General features: G+C 55.9%; 9 protein-coding genes across 9 annotated transcripts; 3 read left to right on the top strand and 6 right to left on the bottom strand.

Moving 5' to 3' along the window:
- Positions 1-608: 608 nt before the first annotated feature.
- Positions 609-1,565, bottom strand: L226DRAFT_115549 (uncharacterized protein). The gene is made up of 2 exons (XM_067672166.1): positions 1,337-1,565; positions 609-1,271 (listed from the first exon to the last, which is right to left on the bottom strand). Exons 1-2 carry the CDS (start codon positions 1,464-1,466, stop codon positions 649-651), a joined length of 753 nt encoding a protein of 250 aa, XP_067541197.1. The 5' UTR covers positions 1,467-1,565; the 3' UTR covers positions 609-648.
- Positions 1,566-1,894: 329 nt separating this feature from the next.
- Positions 1,895-3,673, top strand: L226DRAFT_529094 (WD40 repeat-like protein). The gene is made up of 6 exons (XM_067679526.1): positions 1,895-2,234; positions 2,350-2,467; positions 2,553-2,838; positions 2,899-3,050; positions 3,101-3,221; positions 3,280-3,673. Exons 1-6 carry the CDS (start codon positions 1,910-1,912, stop codon positions 3,442-3,444), a joined length of 1,167 nt encoding a protein of 388 aa, XP_067541196.1. The 5' UTR covers positions 1,895-1,909; the 3' UTR covers positions 3,445-3,673.
- Positions 3,464-5,944, bottom strand: L226DRAFT_529093 (carboxyl transferase). The gene is made up of 11 exons (XM_067679525.1): positions 5,612-5,944; positions 5,369-5,555; positions 5,243-5,306; positions 5,149-5,186; positions 4,990-5,095; positions 4,682-4,935; positions 4,465-4,629; positions 4,122-4,401; positions 4,020-4,066; positions 3,904-3,965; positions 3,464-3,847 (listed from the first exon to the last, which is right to left on the bottom strand). Exons 1-11 carry the CDS (start codon positions 5,866-5,868, stop codon positions 3,613-3,615), a joined length of 1,695 nt encoding a protein of 564 aa, XP_067541195.1. The 5' UTR covers positions 5,869-5,944; the 3' UTR covers positions 3,464-3,612.
- A 333-nt stretch (positions 5,945-6,277) lies between these two features.
- L226DRAFT_453767 (uncharacterized protein) lies at positions 6,278-9,603 on the bottom strand (the record flags this gene model as incomplete). The annotated part of the gene is made up of 6 exons (XM_067675149.1): positions 6,278-7,484; positions 7,541-7,881; positions 7,933-8,107; positions 8,159-8,487; positions 8,541-9,290; positions 9,427-9,603. The coding sequence occupies 6 exons, from the start codon at positions 9,601-9,603 to the stop codon at positions 6,278-6,280; spliced, it is 2,979 nt and encodes a 992-aa protein (XP_067541194.1).
- Positions 9,604-10,925: 1,322 nt separating this feature from the next.
- L226DRAFT_115372 (Nop domain-containing protein) lies at positions 10,926-13,290 on the top strand. The gene is made up of 9 exons (XM_067672164.1): positions 10,926-11,466; positions 11,520-11,660; positions 11,718-11,984; positions 12,041-12,181; positions 12,240-12,429; positions 12,482-12,614; positions 12,666-12,835; positions 12,939-13,049; positions 13,123-13,290. Exons 1-9 carry the CDS (start codon positions 11,116-11,118, stop codon positions 13,239-13,241), a joined length of 1,623 nt encoding a protein of 540 aa, XP_067541193.1. The 5' UTR covers positions 10,926-11,115; the 3' UTR covers positions 13,242-13,290.
- L226DRAFT_549473 (FeS cluster assembly scaffold IscU) lies at positions 13,246-14,167 on the bottom strand. The gene is made up of 4 exons (XM_067682682.1): positions 14,009-14,167; positions 13,876-13,934; positions 13,595-13,809; positions 13,246-13,540 (listed from the first exon to the last, which is right to left on the bottom strand). The coding sequence occupies exons 1-4, from the start codon at positions 14,135-14,137 to the stop codon at positions 13,386-13,388; spliced, it is 558 nt and encodes a 185-aa protein (XP_067541192.1). The 5' UTR covers positions 14,138-14,167; the 3' UTR covers positions 13,246-13,385.
- A 308-nt stretch (positions 14,168-14,475) lies between these two features.
- Positions 14,476-16,292, top strand: L226DRAFT_453705 (uncharacterized protein; the record flags this gene model as incomplete). The annotated part of the gene is made up of 9 exons (XM_067675145.1): positions 14,476-14,575; positions 14,629-14,828; positions 14,892-15,025; positions 15,082-15,387; positions 15,446-15,540; positions 15,597-15,625; positions 15,683-15,836; positions 15,889-16,027; positions 16,079-16,292. The coding sequence occupies 9 exons, from the start codon at positions 14,476-14,478 to the stop codon at positions 16,290-16,292; spliced, it is 1,371 nt and encodes a 456-aa protein (XP_067541191.1).
- A 337-nt stretch (positions 16,293-16,629) lies between these two features.
- On the bottom strand, positions 16,630-19,621 carry L226DRAFT_115348 (uncharacterized protein). Its single transcript, XM_067672163.1, has 8 exons — positions 19,313-19,621; positions 18,688-19,239; positions 18,337-18,617; positions 18,051-18,282; positions 17,510-18,000; positions 17,243-17,441; positions 16,932-17,182; positions 16,630-16,864 (listed from the first exon to the last, which is right to left on the bottom strand). The coding sequence occupies exons 2-8, from the start codon at positions 19,234-19,236 to the stop codon at positions 16,738-16,740; spliced, it is 2,130 nt and encodes a 709-aa protein (XP_067541190.1). The 5' UTR covers positions 19,237-19,239; positions 19,313-19,621; the 3' UTR covers positions 16,630-16,737.
- Positions 19,516-23,391, bottom strand: L226DRAFT_453810 (uncharacterized protein; the record flags this gene model as incomplete). Its single annotated transcript, XM_067675150.1, has 10 exons — positions 19,516-19,678; positions 19,740-19,814; positions 19,869-19,968; positions 20,026-20,133; positions 20,190-20,555; positions 20,614-20,986; positions 22,594-22,707; positions 22,769-23,073; positions 23,124-23,190; positions 23,245-23,391. The coding sequence occupies 10 exons, from the start codon at positions 23,389-23,391 to the stop codon at positions 19,516-19,518; spliced, it is 1,818 nt and encodes a 605-aa protein (XP_067541189.1).
- Positions 23,392-24,852: the final 1,461 nt, after the last annotated feature.

The raw sequence follows: 24,852 nt of genomic DNA, 5'->3' as shown, positions 1-24,852 counted from the left end.
CGTTCCGACATCCTATGCGTATAATATAATTATTCGTGCGTCATCACGGGCCGCATGTATACTGGACGTCGTTACGGCACCCAGGCACGCAGGTACGTTACTACGTACTCGTACCCTAACCAACCCGATCTAAGTCCGGTCGGAAACCTGGAAGCCTGAAATGGCTCGCACAGAAGGCCGGTTGCACTCGGGAACCATGGACAAGTTATGTGACCTACGTAAGATATATGCCAGACACTTCGACGCGAGGAGAGTACAGATAACCCAAGCGCGGAGAGAACCAGATGCGATAGTGTGTGGTATGTGAAACGAGATGATAGCACTGAAATGGCACGGATGCAACGTAACAAAGAACTCCTAAGTACCGCGGAATGAGCACTCGCAGTGCCGGGGAGTCCGCAATTGACAGCCTCCCGCGGCCCGCAATAAATTACCCGTCCGTGCAAAGAAGCCCGACCATGAACAAAGTCCTGAACTTCCCGCTATCCATCCACCAAACAACTAGTTACACCCTACTACCCGACTCGAGGTGCAGACGGCGAGGACGAGATGTGGCTGAACAACGGTGAACTCCCCGGAAACAACATACACGACTCCAGATATGCGTGACGTGACATGGTTGATGTGAGGTGGGCTCGGGGCCGGAGCCTATGCAGCGGCTGGAGGGCGGACCTCAGAAATGATGTCGTTATCATTGCTCTGCTTGGGGGCGACTTCCTCGACCACAAAGTCCATCGTGGACCGCGTGGACGTGGCAGGGACCGGCGCCCAAAGAGCGCGGAGGTTGAACCAGCCGGCAGTAGAAGGGTCAGCCGTGTCCTCGGCAGTATCGTGCGCGTCCACCCTGGCGCCGAAGACGTCCATGGCTTCAGCGGGACGCGCGAGTGACGACAGGTCAATGTCGTGATCCGGCGCCATGCCAAACTCGAGGTGGGGGTGGTTTGTCGCAACCCGGTGAAGTACGACGTGTGAGGCCATGATGAAGAGCAGGACAAACAGAAGGATAATCGTCCGGATGCGTCCCCTCAACGAGAAGGAGCGACTGCTCTGGTCATCGAATGTGGCCTTGAATGGGGTTGCGGGAAGCTGGATCTGAGATGGCAAGTATGACCGGAACGATGGGACCAAGGTGGACAGGCGTTGGGAAAAGGTAGGGCTCGGTGGGGGCGCAAGAAATGCGATGAAGAACTCGCTCTCGAAGACCGGTGATGAGGGCGTGACGATGATGGCAGGAAGCTCGGCCTTTTCGTCAACAATGGGCCGGTTGAGGTCTGCGATGCGACACATGTGAGGGTCAGTCCCCGCTACCCCTAAAGGATTCTATGAGATAACGTACCCAACGGCGCCGGGATGAGCGTATAGTCGAGTCTCTGAGGGAGACGGTTAAGACGAGGAGCTAACCCATAGTTTTCATCGTTGGGAGTGAGGTAGCGGCCGTGAGCTCTCGACTTCCTGCGGTAGGGCATAGAAGGAGAGGGTAAGACTCACGAGCACGACGCATACTCGTAATAAGAGTATAAATAATACAGGGGTCGAAGGCGAAGACTAGAACTCTATGCGGAGGCGATTTTGCGGATATGGAGAAGCAGCTCTATGGCCGGATGGCGATCCGTCGTCTAGAGCGAGCGGGGCGAAAAAGAGCGTGGGTGTAAAAGAGAGTGAGTGCTAGACAAAGCAGAGCGCGAGATGGTCGGCGGCGTCGTAGACAGCGAAGGCGACGACGACGGAGACAGCGAGGACGACGAGGAGAGGAGACAGAGAAGGATGGAGACTGGCCAGAACGAGCGCGGACCGCCCTCTCGCCCGCCAGGCGCCCGTCGCTACGCTGCTGACGTAAGCGTCTTGTCCTCCCTTCAGCAGCCGATCTCCAAATTTCCCCTCCGCCAAGCCATCTCTCCCTTCTCCCGCCATGTCTCTCCTCGACGCGCAGACGTTCAGGTCCTCCTCCAACCCCGTCAGATCCGCAAAACTCCCCGCGGAGGCGTATGTGCTCTCAATCGCATCTCTGCCGTCTTTCTACGCGGCCGCAGCGTCGGCACCGTCGAATTCCGTCCATCTCTTCGACAGGGAACGCCTCCGGAACGTCCTCACACTGCCGGGCCATGAGGACGCCATCACGACGCTCAGATCCGTGCCGAACGTTGCCAACGCGGTCAGCCACGCCCTCCTCTCATCAGGCAAGGACGGTGCGGTCAAAGTCTGGGACGAGCGCGCCGGGTCCGCCGCACTCCGATGTAAGCCTCTGTCCTGCATGCTTGTCCCGAGATGTACCTACGACTCAATGGAGAATACAATCCGTGTTTGCATATATACACCGCTCGTTGCGTTCTTCGTCCGACCGCCGAGCAGTGACTGCATCAACCGCTGGCAGCCCCCGCGCACTGCTCTCCTGTGATGTATCCGCTGACGGGATGACGATCGCCGCCGGCACCGAGCTGCACGGGGAGGATGCGTCGATTCTATATTGGTAGGTTCAGACGGATTGCGTGCGCGTTGTTCGCGTACCTGGTGTGGCGATCGTCCATATCTTCATTCAAGCCTGCCATTTTCAGGGACCCCCGCAGTCCAGCTGCGCCCCTCCGTGTGCATTCCTCCACCCACTCCGAGGATATCACCGCCCTTCATTTCTACCGGAATGGAAAGATGTTACTGTCTGCGTCATCCGACGGACTGCTGTGCACATCCAATGCGGAAGAGGCTGACGAGGATGAGGCCGGTGTGCACGTCGGCAACTGGGGCTGCAGCATCGCACAAGCAGGATGGCTGCACGACAGAGCAGGCCGGCCAGGCGTATGGGCAGCAAGCGATATGGAGACGTTCAGTGTGTGGACAAGCGAGGTATCTACACCTCCTCTTTGCAGTCACATCGTGGTTCGCTCATCTTGGATTCAATTGCAGCTCGATCGACTGCAGGACATTGACATCCGTCAGCCCTCCGTGCACAGACAAGATCTTACGTGGGTCACCGACTACCTCATTGGATGCCACACCACCCCGCAACCCCTCGGCGATTCGGACAACGATCTCTGCGTATTTGCAGGTTCCAACGAGTTCGTTTGACTTTCATTGCCTCCTATCCCATCCACTGACCTTCATCCAGGGGCGATATTGCTTTGATCACAAAGCCAACATTTGCTGACGCCAACGCGCCATGGGTACTGCAGCGTGCTTGGACGACTGGCCATGCCGGCATAGTCCGCGCTGCATTGTGGGATGAGGGGGTACGTCTCACTTGTAAAGTACCTTGTCGCATCGCCATTGACGATCGGCGTTGCGCAGAGCAATATCCTGCTTACTGGCGGAGAGGACTCGAAGATCAACGTCTGGACTGCCAAGGGCTCGGAGTCGATTGCGTCGCCGAGCAGATCAAAACGAGGGAACGACATCGATCCTATGGATGTCGACGATGACGACATGTCTGGTCGCAAGAAGCGACGTGCGTAGATCACTAAACGTTGCGGCGGACCTGCACCTCGGACAGAATTCTATGAGACCCATCGTCCGGGACACGCATGTGGGGAAGGGCGACAGTGTATGCCTCCAAGCAAAACAGAGATAAATGTACACGGGTCAGAGTGTCCACATTGGTCAGATGATAGTCCTTCGGTAAATCTACATCCTGAACACGCCGAAACCCTTTGCGTCCCCTTCCCAAGTCGCAGATGACCCACGGCCTGAGGACTTTCCACCGTTGCGTTCTCGTGCAGCCAATGCCAACGCCAAGCCGACTGTATCTCGTGTGTCGACGGGCTTGATGATCCCATCGTCCCAGAGACGCGCCGAGGCGTAGTAAGCGGTGGATTGCTGCTCGATTTCATCCTTGAGCGTACTGTGTTTTGTTGGGTCCCTGCATGCCCGGTAATTAACACGCGATGCTTCCGAATAGGCCACAAATCAACTCACTTAGACACCGTCGCCATGACTTGCGAGAGTTGACCAGGTCCCATGACAGAGACTTTCGCGTTCTACACATAACTGTCATCACAAGAGCCATAGACACTGGATTTCGCGACACGCACCGGCCACATCCATAGGAACCTCGGTGAATACGCCCTACCACACATACCTATAACGCAGTCAGGCTCGCTCTCTTCATATAGCTGGCTGCGAGGAGGACGCACCGTAGTTCCCTGCACCATAGCTCCCGCCAACGACAACCGTGAGCTTGGGCACGTCCGCGCACGCAACGGCTCGGACCATCTTCGCGCCGTCCTTAGCAATACCGCCCTTCTCCGCCTTGGAACCAACCATGTATCCAGTGACATTCACAAGGAAGAGCAGTGGTATCTGGCGCTGGGAACACAGCTCAATGAAGTGCGAGGCCTTGAGCGCAGACTGGGAGAACAGAATGCCGTTGTTCGCAACAATGCCGACCGGATAGCCGTGAATGTGTGCGAACCCCTGATATACCGTAACAAGTGAGTGGTATTCCAAGAGTCACGGTCATCAGAGAGCAGAGCTCACCGTAACGATAGTCGTGCCGTATTCCTTCTTGAATTCGCGGAAACGGCTGCCATCGACTATCCGTGCGATGACGTCCCGCATGTCAAACGCTTGACGAAGGTCCGTCCCGACTATTCCATGCAATTCGTGCGCTGGATACAATGGATCCTCTGGCGCTGCAGGAGGCTAAATGGCGTGAGTACAGCTATGCATCGTCATGTTACCTAGCAGATCTTACAGGGACTTCTCGTGAACCGGCTCTCCCAAGGTCGCCCACGATTCCTCTTGCAATAGCGATCGCATGTTCGTCGTCTCTTGCAAGGTGGTCTGTTACACCACTTTCCGACGAATGCATCTGTCCACCACCAAGTGTCTCTTCGTCGACCTCTTCGCCTGTTGCGGCCTTCACCAAGGGAGGACCTGCTAGAAAGATACGACCTTGCTCCTTCACGATGATGTTCTCGTCCGCCATCGCGGGGACATATGCGCCACCTTTACATCGGTGAAGGTCAGCGCCGCGAAGTGACACAGACAGGAAGTGCATACCTGCGACGGAGATTCCGTGTACAATCGCAATCTGGGGTATACCCAAAGCGGACATCTGTGACATGTTATAGAATATACGTCCGAAATGTTCCTTGTCTGGGAAGACCTACAGATGTCGCGTTAGTTCATGCAATACATGTGAACAGATATCTGGCTCACGTTGGCTTGGTGCGGTAGGGCTGCACCTCCAGACTCCACTGTTGCCTGTCGTCAGTAAAGGATCACATGGAGCAGAGCGAGCATTGGTACACACCTACATAGATACATGGGAGACCGTGTTCTCTAGCAATCTCCTGCGCTCGAAGGTGCTTCTTGACCTGCACAGGAAGGGATGCGACAATTCATACGATACTAGGGACAATTGGAGGGCAGAACTTACAGTCAATGGATAATATGAGCCACCCTTAACAGTAGCATCATTGATTACCACCACACATTCGCGACCAGCAATGCGACCGATGCCGGTTATGATTCCAGCAGCAGGAACCGACTCGCCGTAGACTTCATGTGCAGCGAGTTGTGACAGCTCTAGGAAGGGCGTATGAGGGTCAAGCAGTAATGCTAACCTGTCCACCAGGGGGTAAACTTTGAGTATCGTACAGAATGGTCGAAGACACGCTACCTCTCCCGGGGTAGCTTCTTCCCCTTGCTTCGCATACGCTCAACCGCCTTGGGACCTCCGCCTTGCCTCACCACAGTCAACTTCGACTCCATGTCCGCCACAAGGCTATCCATCGCCTCCGATTTGGCCTTGAATTCTGGGGAGGCCGTGGAGATGAGCGATGGGAGAACTGACGGGTGGTAGGACCTCCGGCTCCCCGCCACCGCCAACCTAAAGGTCTTCTGAGCGACCCCTACTGTTCGTGTCGTGAAGCGCATGTTGTATCTGTTGTCACTGGAAAGACGTAGCCGTTACGAGTAGGTAGGCTGGAAGGACGCGACCATCTTAAGCTCGGCTGTCCGGAGCTTGCAGGTTACCCCGCATGATCAGCTGAGCGCGTCCCCGCGCGCGTCACCGCCAGATCGAGATTTCGGCGGTGCGGCACGACTTGTATGCGTCGTCTTTGCTACTTACCACATATCGAGGATGTCTTAGATGGTGCGCACACGGGCGACTCGGATGTTACAGTGCGCAACAAACGAAGAGATCATGTTGAGCGCGTATTAGAGACCAAAGATTCCATGCAAAGACATAAGAATACACTATAGACGGAACAGACTACCTAGGTCGCGAACATACGAGACGGAGTTGGGGGAGTATAGTAGGGCATAAGTCCATAAGATAGCATCAATAACCAGCAGCGCCAGACCCGCTCACGAGTTGCCTCGACTGCAGCGATGGCGACGGCGTTGGGATGGCAGGTTGCGGCGTTCGGGTCGGCGATGAGTGCACGTTGACCTGCGCGGCGGCAAGGTTGGGGCTGAGCATATGTGGTGATGGGGAGTGCGGAGCAAGGCGTGCGATGTGGTTTGCGGCCGGGGAACCCATCCCTTGCGCGACATTGAGGACCTGGGCGGCGTTGGGCATGGGGGCCCCTCGAGACATCTGGGGCGCACGCATGCCTGACGCGGATGGTGTGCGTCCGGGGGAACCGGCAGTTGAAGCGGAGTTGCCATCCACGCCAATACCATCTGTCCTGCTGTTCTGCGAAGTGTGTTGACCAGCCATGGGCCACTGCATCGGACGCGCGCCAGCCATTTGTATGGGGTAAGCGCCATTCGGCATAACGTATCCTTGCTGTCGCAGCGCAATGTTGACGTTGTTGTCCGGGAGCATAGCCGACAACGACTGCATCTGTTGGAGATTCAGCCCGTTAGGGCGTGCATTGGGATGCATGTATCCCGCTTTGGGAATGGCAGAGTAGCCGTTGACCGCAGGGATGTGATATCCGTTTGTGAGATTGGGGACATTGAGGCTGGCCGTCGACGTGAGAGGTTTGGCAGGCGCAGGTGAGGGTGACGTTAACATAGCAGATGACGCATCTGGTTGCGCGTGTATGCCATTCGGGCTACCTTGCAACGACGGCTTAACGTCCTGTTCAGCCGCCGCCGGCGAGCCCTGGCCCTGAACATCCGCGAAACCATTCACCGCTGCACTGGTCGCGGGCGTGGCATGGGGAGAGGTAGGAGGCTGGGTACCGTTGGATACTACTCGCAGCCCGCCATTCGACGATATGCGTAGGTGCGCGAGCGGGTTGGGCTGTGCTAGTTTCTTCACCTGGGTAGGGACCGATACTGGTGTCCCGTTTGCCCCGATAACGCCGTTCGGAGTGTTGGGCGCAGATTGAGACGAGCCTGCGGAACTGATGGATGCGACGGGAAGAGGACGCTGCAATGGAAGGTTCGGAGGACGCATAACAGCAGAGAGGTTCGGTTGCTGAGGACCAAGGACGAAGGGCCGCACTATCTCGCCCGACGGCAGTTTGACAGATTGGTCCGTCTCCAGCTTCCTATGGTCATCGGGGTGGAGCAATGACATGGTGACCGTAAGGTGTCTACGAGATTGGAGTCAGCAGGTGATATAAATTATGGTATCAGGACGGTAACTCACTTGGGCTGGTACTCATCGATCAACCGACGGTCTTGCTCATCCTTCCCAGTTGCTCCGACCGCGAGACCTTCGTCATCATCGTATCTGAAGCGCTCCTCCAGTCTCCGCGCACGCTCTTTGGCTTCATCGTCTTCGTCAAAAGTCGCAGGCTTAAGCTTGTAGTTGATTGCGCGACGATCCAGACCAACTCGGCCACCACGCATCGTTCGTAGGCGAACGGAGTATTTGAACGTGGGAACGTCGTCATCGTCCTCGAGCACTGCCGAGGCAGGCGTCGATCGTGGAGGGATCTCTCGGAAGAGGCGACAACCATAAGGCGAGGGAGAGGGCTGATACGGATACTATAGGACGCAATTGAGTTTTTGTCTGAGGCAGTGACGGAAAAGACTTACGTCGCTGACGTCCTCCCATTTGTTGTCCCTCTCTTTGCATTGTTGCATGTGCTGCTCGACCTGAGATGTAATCGCGGCCACGATCTCCTTGGGTCGAACTTGCGGCATGGCAGAGACAATTGGAGAGCCCATGTCGCCATTCTCCCGTGGATGTCGAAGCTTGAGAGACGGACGACTGGGAGGACGGTCAGACGATACACGACTCAGTATAACTAAAAAGACGTACGCTTCGGTCTTGGGTTTCTTTGGCGGCCTCTCTTTGTCCAAGAAGAGCTCGTCGTCTTCCCTTGATCCCAAAGAAGGATGCATACGTTTGAGATCTGCAACCGGGACGCGCTTGTCCCACAACTTGTGAGTCGCTGAGAACGATTCCCGTTTGCAATTCTCGCGCTGGTGGACGAGTCGAACGATATCCAATGCTGTCGCTAGCTCGTTCTGCAACCGTATCATGCGGTCGGAGAACGAGGCTTGAGACGCGCGAGTCTTGCGGATTGCCTTGATCTCGCGTCGCCTGAAACAGATGTACGACTCGTTCTTGGTGTCGCTCTCGTCAAGCTATATAAGGGATGTCAACTGAGTAAAGGTGATACAAGCGCTGGGGCACTTACGTTGACGGGAGGGATAATTCGGTGCCCACCACGCTCAAGCCTTCGCTCTCGCCAATAGGGGTACACGATGCGAGCCATACGGTGCAGTTGTGGAGGTTGGGGGACCCAATCAGGAACAGAGTAGACGGCAAACATATCGGGGTGTAGCGGATGCCCAAATGTATCCGAGTAGTCGGAGAATGGGGGGAAAGGTGAGCCCTGCTCGAGCCCCTGTGGCCGCGTTGAGACGGTGCATATACGTGGTTGGGACGGCGCACTCACATGGTGTAGGAACTCCGTCTTCTCGTGAGTGACCTTCTCGAAGATGGCCATGACGAGTTCGAATTCATCCTCGGTGATCGAGACGGGCAGGGCGACGTCGGGCTCCTTGCCTTTCGCCTTCGCACTGCGGCCGGAACGGGTGGAGCTTGTCGGGGCAGCCTGGGTACTCATACCTTCGCCACGAGCTTGCTCGTTGTTCTTGTCCAACCATTCCTTGTCGCGCTCATCCATATAATAGATGAAGCCATTTGCGAGAGCGTAGGAGATCGCCTCCTCGACAGTATCGGAGGACTTGACATAGGAAAACGGGTCGCGCCAGCGCCCTGGAGGGTACAGCTCTTCATAGTTTTGAACTATACCGGTACTGTCTGGCGTTGGGATGTAGGCGGCGGGAGCGCTCTCCTTCTCCTTGTCGCCGGAACGCGTAGAGCGCGCGGTGGCCTGATGCCGAGAGGCGGCAGCAGACAGGACTGCTTGCAAATGATGTTCCTAGATTGGCAATAGATAGCGCTTAGTCAGCATTCCGCGGAACGAGCTTCCCACGCTCTCGGCCAATCAGGATGCGCCACACCAGGACCTCCAACATCGTCGTCGACAGCGAGCAAGGGGGCATGAAAAGACGTACATTGGCATCCTCAGCGTCCACGCCAGCAGTAGAGACGACCCTGGCCTTCTCCTCGTCGTCATCGAGGACGATCGAGTCCGCTTCAATGGTATCTCTAATGACCTTGAGGCGTGTCTTGTTGGTGACCCTGTTGCGATTCCGGAGGGCGGCAGGACCTGGATGCGTCGCGCGAGGCATATCATGGAGCAACGAAGGGGCGAAGCGTCGAGGTGAAGTGGTCTGAAGGGTGGTTGCGGCGGGGACGGCGCCTCACGCGCTGGGACCGGTCGAATATCGTGCGTGGGGGGCGGGCCGAGCCATCGGGCGACGAGCAATCGCCACATTCACAGATTACATAAACACCTTTTACCGCTTTTGGCAATCACCCTTTAGCGCTGTCTGGACCATCGGCCTGGATTGAGAATGTTTGAAAGGCCGTCGAAAGTCTTTGTATTTTGGCAGGGATAAAGTAGCAGATGGCTATAGTACGTCCTAAGGTATCTGGGATCAGGTTAGCGAATGATAAACTTGATGGAAGGCGAGTCCCAGGGAGAGGTGCTCACCCATCCTTCTCCGCCGATCTCACCAGCAGACAAACCCTCCAGCAACGTCGTGAAGGGCATCCTATGCGTCATCCGAACATCCGAGGGAAGGGACACATAAAATTAATATGAGTTTCCGACGACGAAGCTGTCGCCGCAGCGCCGTGGCACGGCAGCTAAGTGGGCGCCGCACCGTTTCTCGCCGCGATTACTTGCAATCTGTGAACGATAGAAAAAGAAGGATAATGAGTAACAAATATATTTGGGAGTATGAGGATAGATGCGAACGAACCTGCTGTTGCGGTGATGCATGCGCCATCCGTCGCCCGGAACACACGACGCCAGATGTTGGTTTCTATGCAAGAAAGGCGAACGACACTCACCCAGATCATCCTTAAACCCCGTATGGCACCCAATCGACATGCCTGCTCGCATACATGCAGTAAGACAGACGATGCGCAATTTGGGGGCCAGGGCGGCGTGACGCTAGGGAGGCGTACACAGAATTATGAGACATCGAATGTGCACCGCTGTCTTTTCGATTGGGTGTTGAAGAGCATCTGGATGGATAGGGAATAGGTGAGAGAGTATGGAGAGCGATATCGCAGGTCGCAACGATGAGGACGGGAAGGGGAAGAAGGGAGGCAGGACGGAGTTGTCTCGCACGCCCGGCCCTGCTTCCACGTGCGGCACGTGGGTAGCCACACAGACAAGCGCCCCAAACTGTACAGTCCCTCGATAGTCCAACCCCGATTTGTCTGGTGTACACGCCCCACGAACTGCAGCTGCAGCTATGCCCCGAATTCTTGACATTTTTAAATGGTTGTGTCCAGCTTTCTAGCCCTCAGGCTCATGTGAGAACCCTTTATCAGTCGAATTCCGTCCGGGGGGCATCATCAATGGCAGACGCTTCATTGGATCCTCCACCCTTATCCCGTCTGCCATCGCTGGCCCTCCCACAAGAAACAAGTAGCGGCACGGAACCTCCACCAATTCTTAGCGACTGCATTGGATGTACTATCGAGTCTATGTACCACCACGGGATGGTACCATAGTACCCACATATACATACGTCCGCTTATGGAAATCAGACCTCTGACGCGCAAGACGCGACAACTACGCCGAGCGCTTACACCATCCCGTCTCTTGACGTCCTGCTTCCTCCACCATGAGCTCACTCGCTGACGAACTACTCGCTGACCTTGAAGGCCTCTCTGGTGACGAGAATGAGTACGAGAACGAAGATGATCAGCCGCCCCAGGCCAGCACATCCACTTCCGCCGGAGTCAAGAGGAAGGCGCCTGGATCTGAGGACGAGATGTCGGAGGGTGAGGGCGAAGATGGGGGCGAGGGAGAGGGAGATGAGAAGGCAGTAGGGAGTTTAGTTCTTGAGGGTGGTATGAAGCCTGCGGAGGAGCTGGACGCTGAGGAGGTGCAGCGTATGGAACTGGGTAAAGTGGAGGACGTGAGGAAGGTGGCCAAACTTGAAGGGAGCAAGCGCATGAACGACATTCTCAAGGTGAGATTTGCGCGGTGTACTTTTTCATGGCTGTATATTCATCCGTCATGTAGGAAATTGAGAAGTATCAAGCCAACCCGAGCCCTCCGGAGCAGATGGCGCTCCCTACCCATTCCAATCCAGAGTACAACCTCATTGTCCAAGCTAACAACCTATCCGTTGACGTAGACAACGAGATCATGGTTGTTCACAAGGTGCGCATACTGTGGTCCAAACGCGTATAGCGCACCTCACCGGAAGGCCTGCTTTAGTTCATCCGAGATCATTACGCACCCAAGTTTCCCGAACTTGAGCAACTGGTAGCCGACCCTCAGATGTACATCCGTTCAGTGCGTGCCCTAGGCAATTCGGAAGACCCTACCAAGGTCGATCTACAAGGCATCCTACCCCCGGCCATTATCATGAGTGTCCTCGTTACCGCCACTACGACGTCCGGCCAGCCCCTCTCGGAAGCCGAGTGGCAGACCGTCCAACGGGCATGCGATCTCGCGGACCGCCTGGAGGAGGCTAGGAAGAAGGTGCGTTTTAGCGGCGTATCGCTCTTGCACCTGTTTCTGACCGCAAGCAACAACAGATTTTCATGTACGTCAGCTCACGAATGAATGTCCTTGCTCCCAACCTATCCGCTATCGTCGGTACCACCACAGCTGCGAAACTGCTCGGTGTTGCGGGCGGTCTGTCTGGTATCGCCAAGATGCCTGCGTGTAACGTATATGTGCGTATTGCCCTGGACAGCGATCCTTAGTTCGTTTACTAACGGATACTTGCTATAGCTCCTTGGGGCACAGAAGAAGATTGCCGCCGGGTTCTCCTCCATTACTCAACGGAGACACACTGGCTTCGTCTTCCAGTCGGACCTCGTGCAGGGAACGCCACCTGAATACCGGATGAAGGTACAGCGCACGGTCGGCGCGAAGTGTACCTTGGCTGCACGTATGGACCTTGAGCGGCAACGCAGGGATGGTGAGTTACATTGTGAGCATGTCATGACTTGCCGCTCACAGGCATCCAACAGGGTCGTATGGTGGACAGTTGCGAGATAAAATTGAGAAGCACATCGACCGTCTTGCAGCACCACCGCCGAGCAAAATCGTCAAGGCCCTACCCATCCCAAATGATGGCCCCAAGAAGCGTCGTGGAGGCAAGCGGTAAGTTCCAGCTATTCCATTCTTCCTTCCCAGTCGCTCATGAGTACTCAGTGCGCGGAAAGCGAAGGAGGCATACGCCCAGACAGAATTGCGTAAGCTGCAGAACCGCATGGCCTTTGGCGAGGCGGAAGAAGAAGTGGGCGCGTTCGACCAGACGAAGGGTCTTGGAATGATTGGCACCGGCAAGGTGCGCGCAAACGTGGGCGAGGCGAAGAGCCGAGGTGCGTACACAGATCCTCGGGGCACCGACCTCCAGGACACTCTCTCCAACCCTTCTGATCTTCTCTCTCACCATGCTAACGTCGATCCTTTACGTACTCACAGCGAAATTGTCGAAGGCGAACAAGCTACGCGTGGCGGCACTTACGAAGGCCGCTCAGAGCGGCACGGCGACGTCAGGAACGGCGACGTCGCTGACTGTTACTCCTGTGCAAGGTACGCGTGCTCTGCCCGTTACGATTCGCTGCGACCTTCGGAGGTTTGTTGACATTCCTGTCACGTTCCGCAGGATTCGAGCTTACCAACCGTGCTGCTGCTGCGCAGCGGGTCAAGGAGGCGAACGAACGCTGGTTCGCAGGTGGCACCTTCTCGTTCGTGGGTCAGAAGGGCACTTCGACCCAGAAGTAACTCTATCCAGCACGACGATGTATTGCATGATGACATTTACGATGATATATATGCGATGGTACTACTACGTTAATGCATGCAAAATGGTACTAATACAAGAACAAGGGAGGAGGAAGAAAGCAAGAAAGATGAAGACGGCACATTTTACGCCGACGAGGGAGGGTGTGCAGTTGCGACCGTCTCGCCGGTGGCCGCGCTTTGCGAGACGTCAATGAAGCCGGACTTCTTGGGGTTGCCCACCTTCGTCCGCTTGGTCCTGTAGTCACGGATGGCGGATCGGATGGCATCCTCCGCGAGCACTGTCTTTAAGTCAGTCTCGACAGCTCGACATGAACAAGGAAAGGTGCACGCACTCGAACAGTGAAGCTTGACGGGAGGCAGGCATAGCTCCTTCGCGATCTCCGTGTTTTTGATCTTCTCCGCCTCCTCCAACGAGAGCCCCTTGACCCGCTCGGTCATATACGAGCTAGAAGCGATGGCACTCCCGCATCCAAACGTCTTGAACTTGACGTCTGAGATGATGCCGTTCTCATCCACACGAATCTGCAGCTTCATGACATCGCCGCACCTAACGACAAGAGACAGGGGTCAGCACGATGACGACAAATATGCGACCAGCATGCAAAACACGTACGCAGGAGCACCGACCAAGCCCGTGCCGACATCAACATCGTTCTTGGGGAGAGAACCGACCTGGAGAAGAGGAGGGATGGGCGCATAAGTTATCTGATAACTGGAAGAAAGAGTCCAGGCGGGGCGAGACATACGTTTCTGGGCTGTTCGTAATGGGAAATAACCTTCTCGTGATATGCGCGAGCAAGAAGTGGTCTTGCAGCAACGCAGCTCGCGCGGGGAGAAGCATTGGCGAGGGTCTTCGAGATTGACGAGCGCAACATGGCTGGTGGTGGTGGTGAGAGAGAGAGATGCTGACTCCGGCCGCGATTGCGTTCGGCCGTGGGTGGCTCCTCGTCAAGCGCCCTCCAATGGCCCCACGTGGCCCTACGTCAAGTCTGCTGAGGTAAGCCAGGTTTCCCAGTTTGGGTGCGTGGGGAGTGTGATTCTGGAGAGGACTGGCCACCAAACGCGTCGCACATGCGTCCTCTTTCCTGAGTACTGCTGCTACAGTCCTTGTCTCTGCTTTCTACCCCTCTTCTGCTCTGTTGTCCTCGACCACCTCACGACTGCAGCCATGGCCATTCCTCCCCCGTCGCGGCCTCCGTCGCCGCCGCCCTCCATGAGCAGGGTGAACAGCGGAACAGGCGTATTCTCTGTCCCCTTCGAGCGGTTCGTCCGCGACGAGATCTCTGACTGGGCGAGCGGGTTCACCCTCCTAGGTGCGTGTATGCCTTTCGATGGTACGGGTCGCGCATTTGACGCGTCGCCCCAGATACCATGGAAACCTACTTCGACTCCCATCTTGACTTGCTGCAGCGGCAGCTCGCAAAGACCAGCGACCGCCTCAAGTCGAAGGCAGGGGCCACCATCAACGATCTCAAGAAGGATGTCCTCAAGGACGCGAGCTTCAACAAGTTCGTGCCCGCGTCCAACATCCAACTGGAGCGCGACCTGCAGCGGTACAAGCTGAAGGTACGAACGTGCGCCGCTTGGCGGCCCAAGTCTGTCCCGTTTCGTTGACCGCCCGGCCTCTAGGTCTCCCAACGCCTCATCGCGATAACACAGACATGGCATACCGCGAAGGTCATCCGGACGCGCGAGAAAGTCACGTTCTTCATGGCCGTAGCGTCCCTCCTCTTGACGGCTCTTCTTTTCGGCATGGCTCCAGAGTGCGTTATCCCCTTACTCGTCCTGCGCTTGTCCTGCTGAGAAACCTCCGTAACAGATGGATACACGTTGTCTACACGGTCCAGGCAGCATACTACCTTCCTCTCCGGGTGTACATGTACAAGAAACGCGCTTGGCACTACTTCCTCTTTGATCTCTGCTACTATGCCAACGTCATCGACCTCATCTTCATCTGGGCTATGCCATCGAGTGCTGCACTCTTTGTCGCATGTTACTGCTTGTCCCTGGGCTCTCTGGCTAGTGCGGTGATAACCTGGAGGAATAGTCTCGTCTTCCACGATTGGGACAAGGTTACCTCCCTGTTCATCCACATCTATCCCCCTCTTGTCTTTTCCGTCATCCGGTACGTGACTTCGGAGTGTGTTTCGCCTGCCCCCCGCCTAGACTCAGTGTCTACTTAGACATTATTACCCTGACGCACCGACACGTTTCCCGGCGCTTCGTGACGTCCCGCACCTCCAGCCCTTCAAGGCATTGCTCTTGAGCGGCATCATCTGTGCGTGTTGCATCGCCTCGCTTTACTACCATGCAGTCGCTGACATCGAGACACAGACCTCATCTGGCAACTGTTGTACTGGAAGGTTTGTCCTCAGATGACGTATGGCTTCGCTACTGTCAAGCTGACTTGGCGCTACTAGTTCGTTCTGATCGATCGGCGGGCCAAGGTCCAATCGGGCCAGAGAATCACGTCCTTTACGTGGATGCTCAACGACAAGCGCGGCGTCATCGGTCGTACCCTGGCAAAGATACCGCCTCAGTACAGGGAGGTCTCCTTCATGGCTGGGCAGCTGGGTAAATTCATTTCTTGCGAAGTTGTCGCTTCGTTCTGATGGCGTCGGTGCAGTATATTCGATTGTTACGGAGTTGCCTGCGGTATTCCTTCTGTACGAAAGCGCTTTCTGGAGCTCCGCCTACATCTTGCTCCTTTTCGGGGTCTGCGCGTGGAATGGTGGTGGGTTCTACATTGAAGTCTTCGGCCGCAAGTGAGTATTCTCAATTGGTTTGATGTCGAATTCTGTTGACCAATCATGCAGGTTCGAGCGCGAGTTGGAGGCTCTGCGGAAGGAGCTGGCCGAAGTCAACGCACGTTCGGAACGTTCAAGTCCTACGCTTGGCCCACAGAGCGACGACGACATGTCAACGCTTGGTGGCTCCCCGAAGGCCCTTTCCCCAGTTGTTGATCCTGCAGACCCACAGGACCACATCCCTCCCCTCAACGGGAACGGCGATGCTCGGCAACACCTATAGATCTGCACTTGCGCTTAGAGGACTCTGATGACCCATCCATGCTGTATCACGAAGTGTAATGACTGTATTTTGATGATTTCCTCCCTTCTCTTCTTAGCCGGCGGTACTACTATTGCCACGGGCTTACATGTCTACATACTTGCTCCGCTATCCGCGTCGAAGTGGTTGCTCGACCCCTTGACTGCTTATACGTCCATATACAGATACCTTACGGATGGTGTTGTACTCTGCCATACCCCGCACGCTCATAATGACTGGTGGTTGCTATCGCGTCGGCTGGCTTCGACGACCTTTCCCATCGGGTCGGATGAATATACTATCGTGATCCTAATCTTCCTGGCTTGGGGACGGAGAGTCAGATTAATTCGCCACAGTACAAAAACTATCAATACGGTTATGGAAGCATTGTGCTGTACCCATCTCCGACTAGGGACCCAGAGCACAACTATGTATTGTTCAAGTCAAATCTGCACCAACGCGTGCCGGTCTTGTCAGCAAGCGCAATGCTTGTCTTGTGCAGCGCCAGCGCGACGGACGTCGCGACCCACACGTCGCTCTTGCGATACTGCCACCTGAGTCACCCCAATGTCATAATCAGCACAACGGCATGCAACCCCGACAACAGCGACGCCAACGTACTGGTTCACGGGCCAGGCAAAGTCTCCCAGGACGCGGAGTTCCGTGAGCACGGGGAACTTGTCCCTGTGCTTGGAGAGGAACTGGACAAACTCCACCCACGGCTCGAGCGGGTCGAGTATGCCTATTCCCCCGTCTGGGTCTCCAAGGACTATCCCAGTCCCGTATTGACGGCCAAGACCTGCCCGGGGCAGGGTGATGCGCTCGATGCACGGGTGAGGTTTTGACTTGGCCAGGAATGGGATGAGGGAGGGCTATTGTGGGACGTGCATACTATCAGCGATACAGTCATAGATAGAGGAGAACAGACATACCACCCAACCTGTGGTCTCGAGACGCAGCTCCGTGACGTTGGGGCAGTGGTCAAAGAGAGGCTGCTTGAAGTCTTCGTCGTAGGACTCCAGGTTGATGGTGAGCACGTCGAGCTTTGCCCCGTGCACCTTGAGGAAATCCAGTACGGTAACAGCAGCTTGGCTTGTGGGCTTGAAGCCGAACTCTCGTAGGTGCGGCAGGCTGATCGTAACGTTATGCCGATATCAGAACTATCCTGTCAATGACTACAGTCAACGTGATCCACGTACTTCATGTCACGAAACAACTTGGTCAGGTCAACCCCGGGTTCATATAAATGCAAGCATTCCAAGTGAGGTAAGTCGACGACCACTTCGCCAAGCCTCCCGGCACGTCCTCCAGCGAGAACGACACGCCGCAGATGTGGGAGTTTGAGGAACATTGACGGCGTGATCATGTCCGTCGGGGCGAGATGCTGCTTCCGCATGTCCGGTGATGCTATGCACTGCTCTAGCGACTCCAACGGCAGCAGAGAGCCCTCTTCAGCGTACTTGAGGAGACCTGGAAATACCTGTATGCCGCTGTTCACGCGGACAAGGTTAAGAAACGGAGCGGAGATGTGTTTGAAACGCGCATCGTGGTGGTCCATGTACCCAGGGTCCACGTGTAGTACGCGCACGAGTGATGCGAGATCGGGGTTCCTCTGGAGATGTAGAAGGAAGGGTTCCGTCTTCTCCCTGAAAAGAAAAGGATGCGAGTACAGATGCTCTCGCCCAATCCGCTGAGAACGGTCAGCTGCGGGGCGGCCCGTAGGACATGCCATGAACGTACGTGGAATCTCTTGCAGACGCGGAGGATCTGCAGTCTTGTGTTCAAAGCCACCCGTCGGTCTGCGTTGTTGGCCCAGACAGTCATCTCGTAGCTGTCGACAGCAGGGTCGTATCCGTCGTAATGTGTAGCGATCCAGATGATACGAGCCCATATCTTGTCCGGCAATTCCGGTAGCGACGTAGGCTCTGGAACGATGACGCTCATGTCTGGGAAATCAGCCAGTGGGACCATACTTCGATCGCAAGCAGATCAGCATGGGTCCGTGAGCCACAGACTAAACACGTACTTCTTGCCTTCTCCCAATATGAGTTTGTGCCGAACGCCGTGTAACGCGGCACCCCAGGTAGATAGACCTCGCAACAACCATGCCTTTCCGTTGCGGAACTGAAGCATCTTCAGCGCGGGCCGCTCCAAGATAGGTCGAAGTACCTCGTCCAGCCACTCCAAGGTGAACTCGTTAGAGTCTACCTTGATATCGCTGCTGACGTATTCGACCTGCGGCAGCTCGAGAAGGTACTCCAGCAGGTCGTTCGGAAGGGAGAAGCCGGGACTGATGTCGATTCGTCGCTGCGGCGAAATTGAAGAAAATTCTGATCAGCATCACAGAGCTGTAGGGCGACCAATGCAGGAAACATACCAACTTGGACCAACTTGGCACTGTGTGTGATATGGCAGTGGAGAGAGCATCCATACGCGCGACGGGCACGTCGTGTCTCATAGCGAGGCTTGCATCCAGAAGAAGTCTGGAGGGGTTGACCTGCTCCAGAGACCTGAGAAGACCTTTGAAGTTATCGTCGATAGATATGTCGAAGCAGAGGAACAGCTCTGTAAGCTGTGGGCCAGCCATCTTCATGATCTGTCCCAACTCGGGGGAGTACCCGCCATCGACACGCAGACGGCGAAGATAGCGGGACAGCTTCTCGCCTCTGTGGTACTTGCATATGGCTTCGCAGAAATCATGGACTTGCTCTTTTGTCCGGAGGATCGCGGCCTCATACAAGTAGGGCGCTCCCACGCGGTACCACTGCCACGAAGTTGCCAGAACGCGGTAAGGGTGCAGATGTGGAGTACCTGCGAACGTGTGCGGTGTGCGCCATGCTCGGAACGTCTCTTCAGGTATGGTCAATGCGCAGTCCAAGATCTGGTCCACGATCTCATTCGGGAGCAAGAGAGGTTGCAAAGTCATGCCCTGCGCATCATACGGACATACACAACAGACAACGGTTAGTTATATGAATACCTTTTTTGCACCGTGCACTGACCTGGTCATATCTTGTGGTTTTGTGTTGATGCTGATGGCGGGAGGAGGAAATTGCTTTATATCTGTCTAGCGCTCACGGTCTGGTCCTGGCCCGCCGAGGCGCGCGTAGCGACGACCGCGCGTGCGCATCAAGAAGTACAGAGACACAGCGTGACTAGAGTCAGTTAGAGCTCCTGACACTGTGGAGCTTGCAGCACTCCAGTATCATTCTAGGTTCACTGTTATGCTATTGCCGTAGGCGTCGAACTCCTCCCATTCTCGCCCGCTAGTCACCCAGCCTTCAAAAGGTCCGCCTGGACCTTTGAGCGCCAGCCTCGCTGCTGTGTAGTCGGAATCCATCTGCTTGCTTTCGTAGTACGTCGTCTCCCTTCACGGTCATACGTGTTGTTCGATCAGAGCCTCAAAACGAAGGAGAGGAAGAAACGTACGCGTGCGTAGATAACCCAGCCTTGGCAGCAGTATTCTTGAAGACGCAATACAAGCAGAGCTTCGACAGCAGAGGTCTATGGACGTCCGTTCAGGCACGCACAGCACGTCGAGAGTGTCGTCAGACCTACCTGAACTTCGGATTATGCCGGTGTTTAGGTGACACCCCGCGACGAATGCCGTTGATCAAGGCTTCGCTGGGTTTCGGAGAATCTGCGATGTAACAAAATGCTTTTCCGGAGCTGAGCTACCGCATAGAATGCACATCCACCTACTAAGCATGCTCACAATCGTTACATCCACTCATCGCACCTGTAAGCGCAACCTTTGAGTGCACGAAGACGGTCGATGTGAACTCGAACGAAGGCTCATTCAACCGGAAGGAGTCTGGGAGGCCTACACATCACTGCTATGGTCAGTATCACCCACAGTGTCACGTCACACGGACTGACCAGTAATTGAGCGTAGTCTGCCATAGAGCGCTCTCGTACAATCTTCGAGAACCACATCCTGCATGGGAGGTTCGACCTCTCCTATGACGAATCGGTCGATATAGATGGGCTGCAGGAGTCGGGACCCCAAGGCACCCTGAATTCCAAGGACGCTCCAAGAGGCAATCTTGTCGCTACAAGACATGGATAGAGTTGGTGGCGAGTCCGCGCGTCCCGGCTTCGTGCGCATGACGCCATAGAGGGAGTAGTTGTCACGACCTCTGGAGGCGGTGTTGGGCATAAGCTCAGGAAACCGGGAGGAGTCCTTTAGCGCAGCCATCTGCGGATCCTGGAACGATGCCAAGTAACGAGTGGAGGCGTCTCCGCCTGGCGGTCCCGATGGTGAGACGCAGCAAAGACGTATGAGAGGAGGCAAACGACATACAAGGAACAGTGGAGATGTACATGTTGAGAGTCGTTCCGAATATAAGAGCGAACTTTCCATCCTCTTGGCGGGATATCCACGGAGACGTGTATTCTGGGGTAGAACAGCATCGCGCGATCTCTTCCAGGAACCAGCGGACTGCGCCTCTGCGAGCAAGAACTTCTGCGTGACTGTCGTGCAACGCGTCCCCATGTTCTTGCAAACGAGAAGCCGGTAGGCATTTGGAACCCGTTCCGAGGGAGATGAGCTTCAGCTCCTCGGAGTTCTGCAGAACGAAGCCGGCCAAAATTGTAAACTGGCCATCGGGTGGCCGGAAGTTCAGTTTGGTGTACGCTGTAAGTACCAAGGAAGCTACAGCATCAGAGCAGGCGTCCTGCATGCATGTGCAGGGCGAGATTCGAGCACTGGCAGAAACGGAAGACAATGGCAGGGCGTCGGAGCAAAGTGACCAGGAACAAGTGACAGTGGGGCCGTGACCACGATGGCAGCGATGGTGTGACGCGTGACTGTAAGCGCATGATGATTCGATGAAGCTTGAGCATGACCACGACTCCGGGCCATGCCAGGCAGCCTAGGCACTGCCATACGGTTTCTGTTCCCGTCGAATCTCCACCCGCAGCTGCCCCATGCACGCTTGTGCCCCACTGCACCCAGCATGACGTCTGCCCCGCGGAATCGCATATAACACGCACCGATCGCAAGAACACTGAACAGCGTAAACTTCATATCCGCAACCATACACATACCCCGGGAACCACATCTGAAAGATACCAATACCACCATAATGGGACTGTTCGGATACCGCAACAACACCACATCTACTCCCCGCACGACCCGTCGCACCGGCCGCTTCAGCAGGCTGCGCTTCGGCAGGAAGGACCCAGACCGGGTCGCCGGAGGCTATAGTGCGTCCAACTTCTGCTTCTCTTCTGTGCACGAAGCACCGAGGTGTAGCTGACACGAACCCTGCACGACCACAGAGGCCGCACTCGCGAACCCTAACACGACCCGTTCGGGCAGGAAGCATGCCAAACACGAGCTGGAGATGATGGTGCGTAGCCTCACACGACCGTTCCTGTGGCCAGTGGCGGGCCGCTCTGGACTGGGTGACGCTGACATGCCTCTTGTGTTTGCAGGGACGCGGCAAGGAGGCTCATGTCTCCCTCATGACGAAGATCAAGCGCAGCTTGGGCATCCATAGCACCCCGCGCGGCGCGAGGACGACCACTCGCGAGCGCAGGACCCTGCACCACCGTGTGTAGGTCCTCGTCACCCCACGGAACTTGTGACAGCGGCGATACCACGATACTCCTATGCCCATGGGACGTGATAGGACACTTGAATGCCGGACTGGTATCCTATGTGATGCTTTAGTAATTTGTATCAATAGCGAATACCCAGCTACTTCCGTCGAGACATGCACGTTTCTTCTGTTCTCTCTAAAATGTCCGCGCGACATGTAGAAGTCATAACTTCAACTTGTCTCAAACAAACTCGACGTGAAGCGTGGTTTCATTGGCTATGATATGTTTACATGTGCCGTGGATGTGAGATATGATACAGTCGTGATGTGTCGTAAAGATGAAGGTGAAGGAATAAACAAACCAAAGCCGAACGTCACCCAGTATGCGACCGACCTGCGGGCATGCTTTCTATCAAGAGATTATCGAGCGTTCTGGGCAAAGTTCGGTATACGTAGAGGAGAGCGATGAGAGCAGGCGATAGGGATAGGGAACATCAATAGCATAGAGCAGGGGAGAGGGGGAAGGGACAGGGTCTACGCCAGCCCTTCAGCTGGTGGAGAGGACAGGCTGCCAAGTGCCCGGCGAGATCTCCTCCAGGTGGTAGAGGATCACACGGTCCCACGAGACGGGGATCATGTTTGCCTGTGCAGACAGATGAAGATGCGCGTGAGTGGCGTTGTTCGAGAGCACGGGACAGCCCTGCAGCTGGGGTGGAGTGCGCGAAAGGCGTGCTTACCTGCAGGAAGTGCACGCATGCCCGTGAGATTCTCCGTGCAAGGGTCTGCAGCTCGACACGGCCATCGTAGCTGTCGGCCGGCAGCTCGTACGTCATCGAGTTGTAGCCCGTCCACTGAACATTATTATCTCGTGAGCAACTCGCTGGTTTTGCACAAAATGAAGCAGACACGTACCCTGACTTTGAGTATGATGCGGCCACGACTATCTGCGTTCAAATCGTAGAGACTGTACTCGTCGTTGCTGCTCAGGTGCGCGTCCGACATAGCCTCCCCGAGGGTGATTCCGCTGCGGAAACCACCCTTTCGCTTGAACTTGATAACTGTTGCGCTGGTTCGACGGTAATCACCGAATGCGGGCCTGCCCATGCGCGAGAGCGAGCGTGACATCGACCGGGACATCGACCGGGACATGGAGTTGCGGCGGTGGCGAGTGTAACCACCCGAGTGGTAGGGATCTCTGATGTCGAAGTCGTCATATGCTGCGCACGCCGGTCAGGGCGAGCTGCTTTGAAGTAGGGAGATGTCGTACCTCTGCCATACTGGCTAACAGAGCGCTGAGGAGTGTATGCGGGGTATACGCCCGCGGCATACCCAGGCTGTTTTCATGTCAATATCCGGCGGAAAAGACGGAGCCGACTGACTGTACTCACATCCGAGTAAACGGCGCCGCCATATGCAGGATCTTGGTACCCGAACTCTGTCGGGTGGACTCCATAAACGGGTCCATGGGACAGCGAGTGCTGGAGGGGGTAGCCGAACTGGTTGTTGTAACCGGTGTCGTACGTAGTGTACGCCATAGCTTAATGCTTGAAGGGAGAGTTCAGAGGCAGTGTGAGAGTAACAGGCGGGGGCTTGCGCAGGAGGGTGTGGAGGTAAATGTCGAGGGTCTTATAGGAATGGGCCACAGCGACGTGCCCGCCATGCTGCAGAGGGGGATCCACAGTCCGCAGGCGCCCTGCCTCGAGGCTGCGATGGAGGAAGAATGCAAGGACAAACGAGCATCGCAGATTGCTCGCTCGCCAGGCCGCTGATGGATACGCACGCACAGAACCTGCGCTGGCGCCCATGCAGATACACAGAGATGGCCGAAAACGCACAGAATCGTGTTCGCAGGTGAATATTCGCGCACCCTACGCCCAATGAGCGATGCGGATTGACGCGTTACCTGCGCTTGCTCAGCAAGCCTAGCTGGTAGGGGATCGTTTCTACCTGTGGAATATCACGCTGGTCAGGCGAGAAGCTGGGGAAGGCGAACGTACTGCGTGAATAGCCGAGATTGGAGAAGGCGCGAATCAGTGGGCCTTCGGAGATGAAGAAGTCGCCCGAAGGTCAGTTGGCACGACGCCTGCTGGCAAACACGCCCACTGGATCCGCTCGTACCCACGTCACAGGCATACCTCTCATCCGTGCCATTGTGGGCCACAACCGACCTGGTTCCGCCGACAGACAACAAGTTGCAGTTCCGGGGCAATCCATTTGATGTGTGGCCCGAGGACAATGTAGAGCGAGAATAGCAGGAGGCGGCCTCTCACGCAAGAGCCTTCTGAGTGCTATACTCGGATGTAGTAGCTGCGAACAAAGGAAGATTTAGCGTTGGACCAGGAGAGGAGGAAGGGTCGGTGTTTGCCGAGGTGCGCTGGGATCGAAGCTGTGCCGTCGACCACACCGCGGCCCTGTCACTCAAGCCAACCTTCGAACCTTCTTACTGTCACCACTGGCACTACGGCTGGAACCACCCTCTTCACCGAAGCGCATAAATAGGACGCGCGACCAGGTACACGTAAAAGCGAGGGCTTCGTGAACCTACCCCGGCAGACGGCCCCCACCCTCCTATGTAGGTTAACCTTCCGCCAACTATGCAACCAAGCATGCTTCCCTCAACGGACCTGCCCCGAGTGTGACCACAACCCACTTCAAATCGCTGCTTGATTTGTTCTGAGCCGGTAAAGTCTCATGAATATGATCGGGCTGTGGTCTTGCCTCGCGCGAGTTGCGAGGCAATCGCAGGACGACGATGACCACCCATGCAGAGCTCTCCTCCTGCCACACCGGCCGCCCTGGTCTCCATACGCGGATCATCGCGCCCATCCGTGCTCTACCGGAACATAGCAATGCATATGAGAGTCTTCCAATCGCACACGTTCGTTGCAAAGCTGCGGCAGGCATTCCAACCGCAAGACCGTACTGGATCTCCCCACCTGCGCTCGAGCCGTGCAATTCGCATGGGTTTCTCACCTCCAGAGGGGTTGGGCAATCGA

Source organism: Lentinus tigrinus (genome assembly GCF_003813185.1).
Source record: "Lentinus tigrinus ALCF2SS1-7 unplaced genomic scaffold L226scaffold_2, whole genome shotgun sequence".
NCBI classification, from domain to species: domain Eukaryota; kingdom Fungi; phylum Basidiomycota; class Agaricomycetes; order Polyporales; family Polyporaceae; genus Lentinus; species Lentinus tigrinus.
The sequence above is the reverse complement of the archived record's forward strand: the minus strand, read 5'-3'. Positions and strand labels throughout refer to the sequence as shown.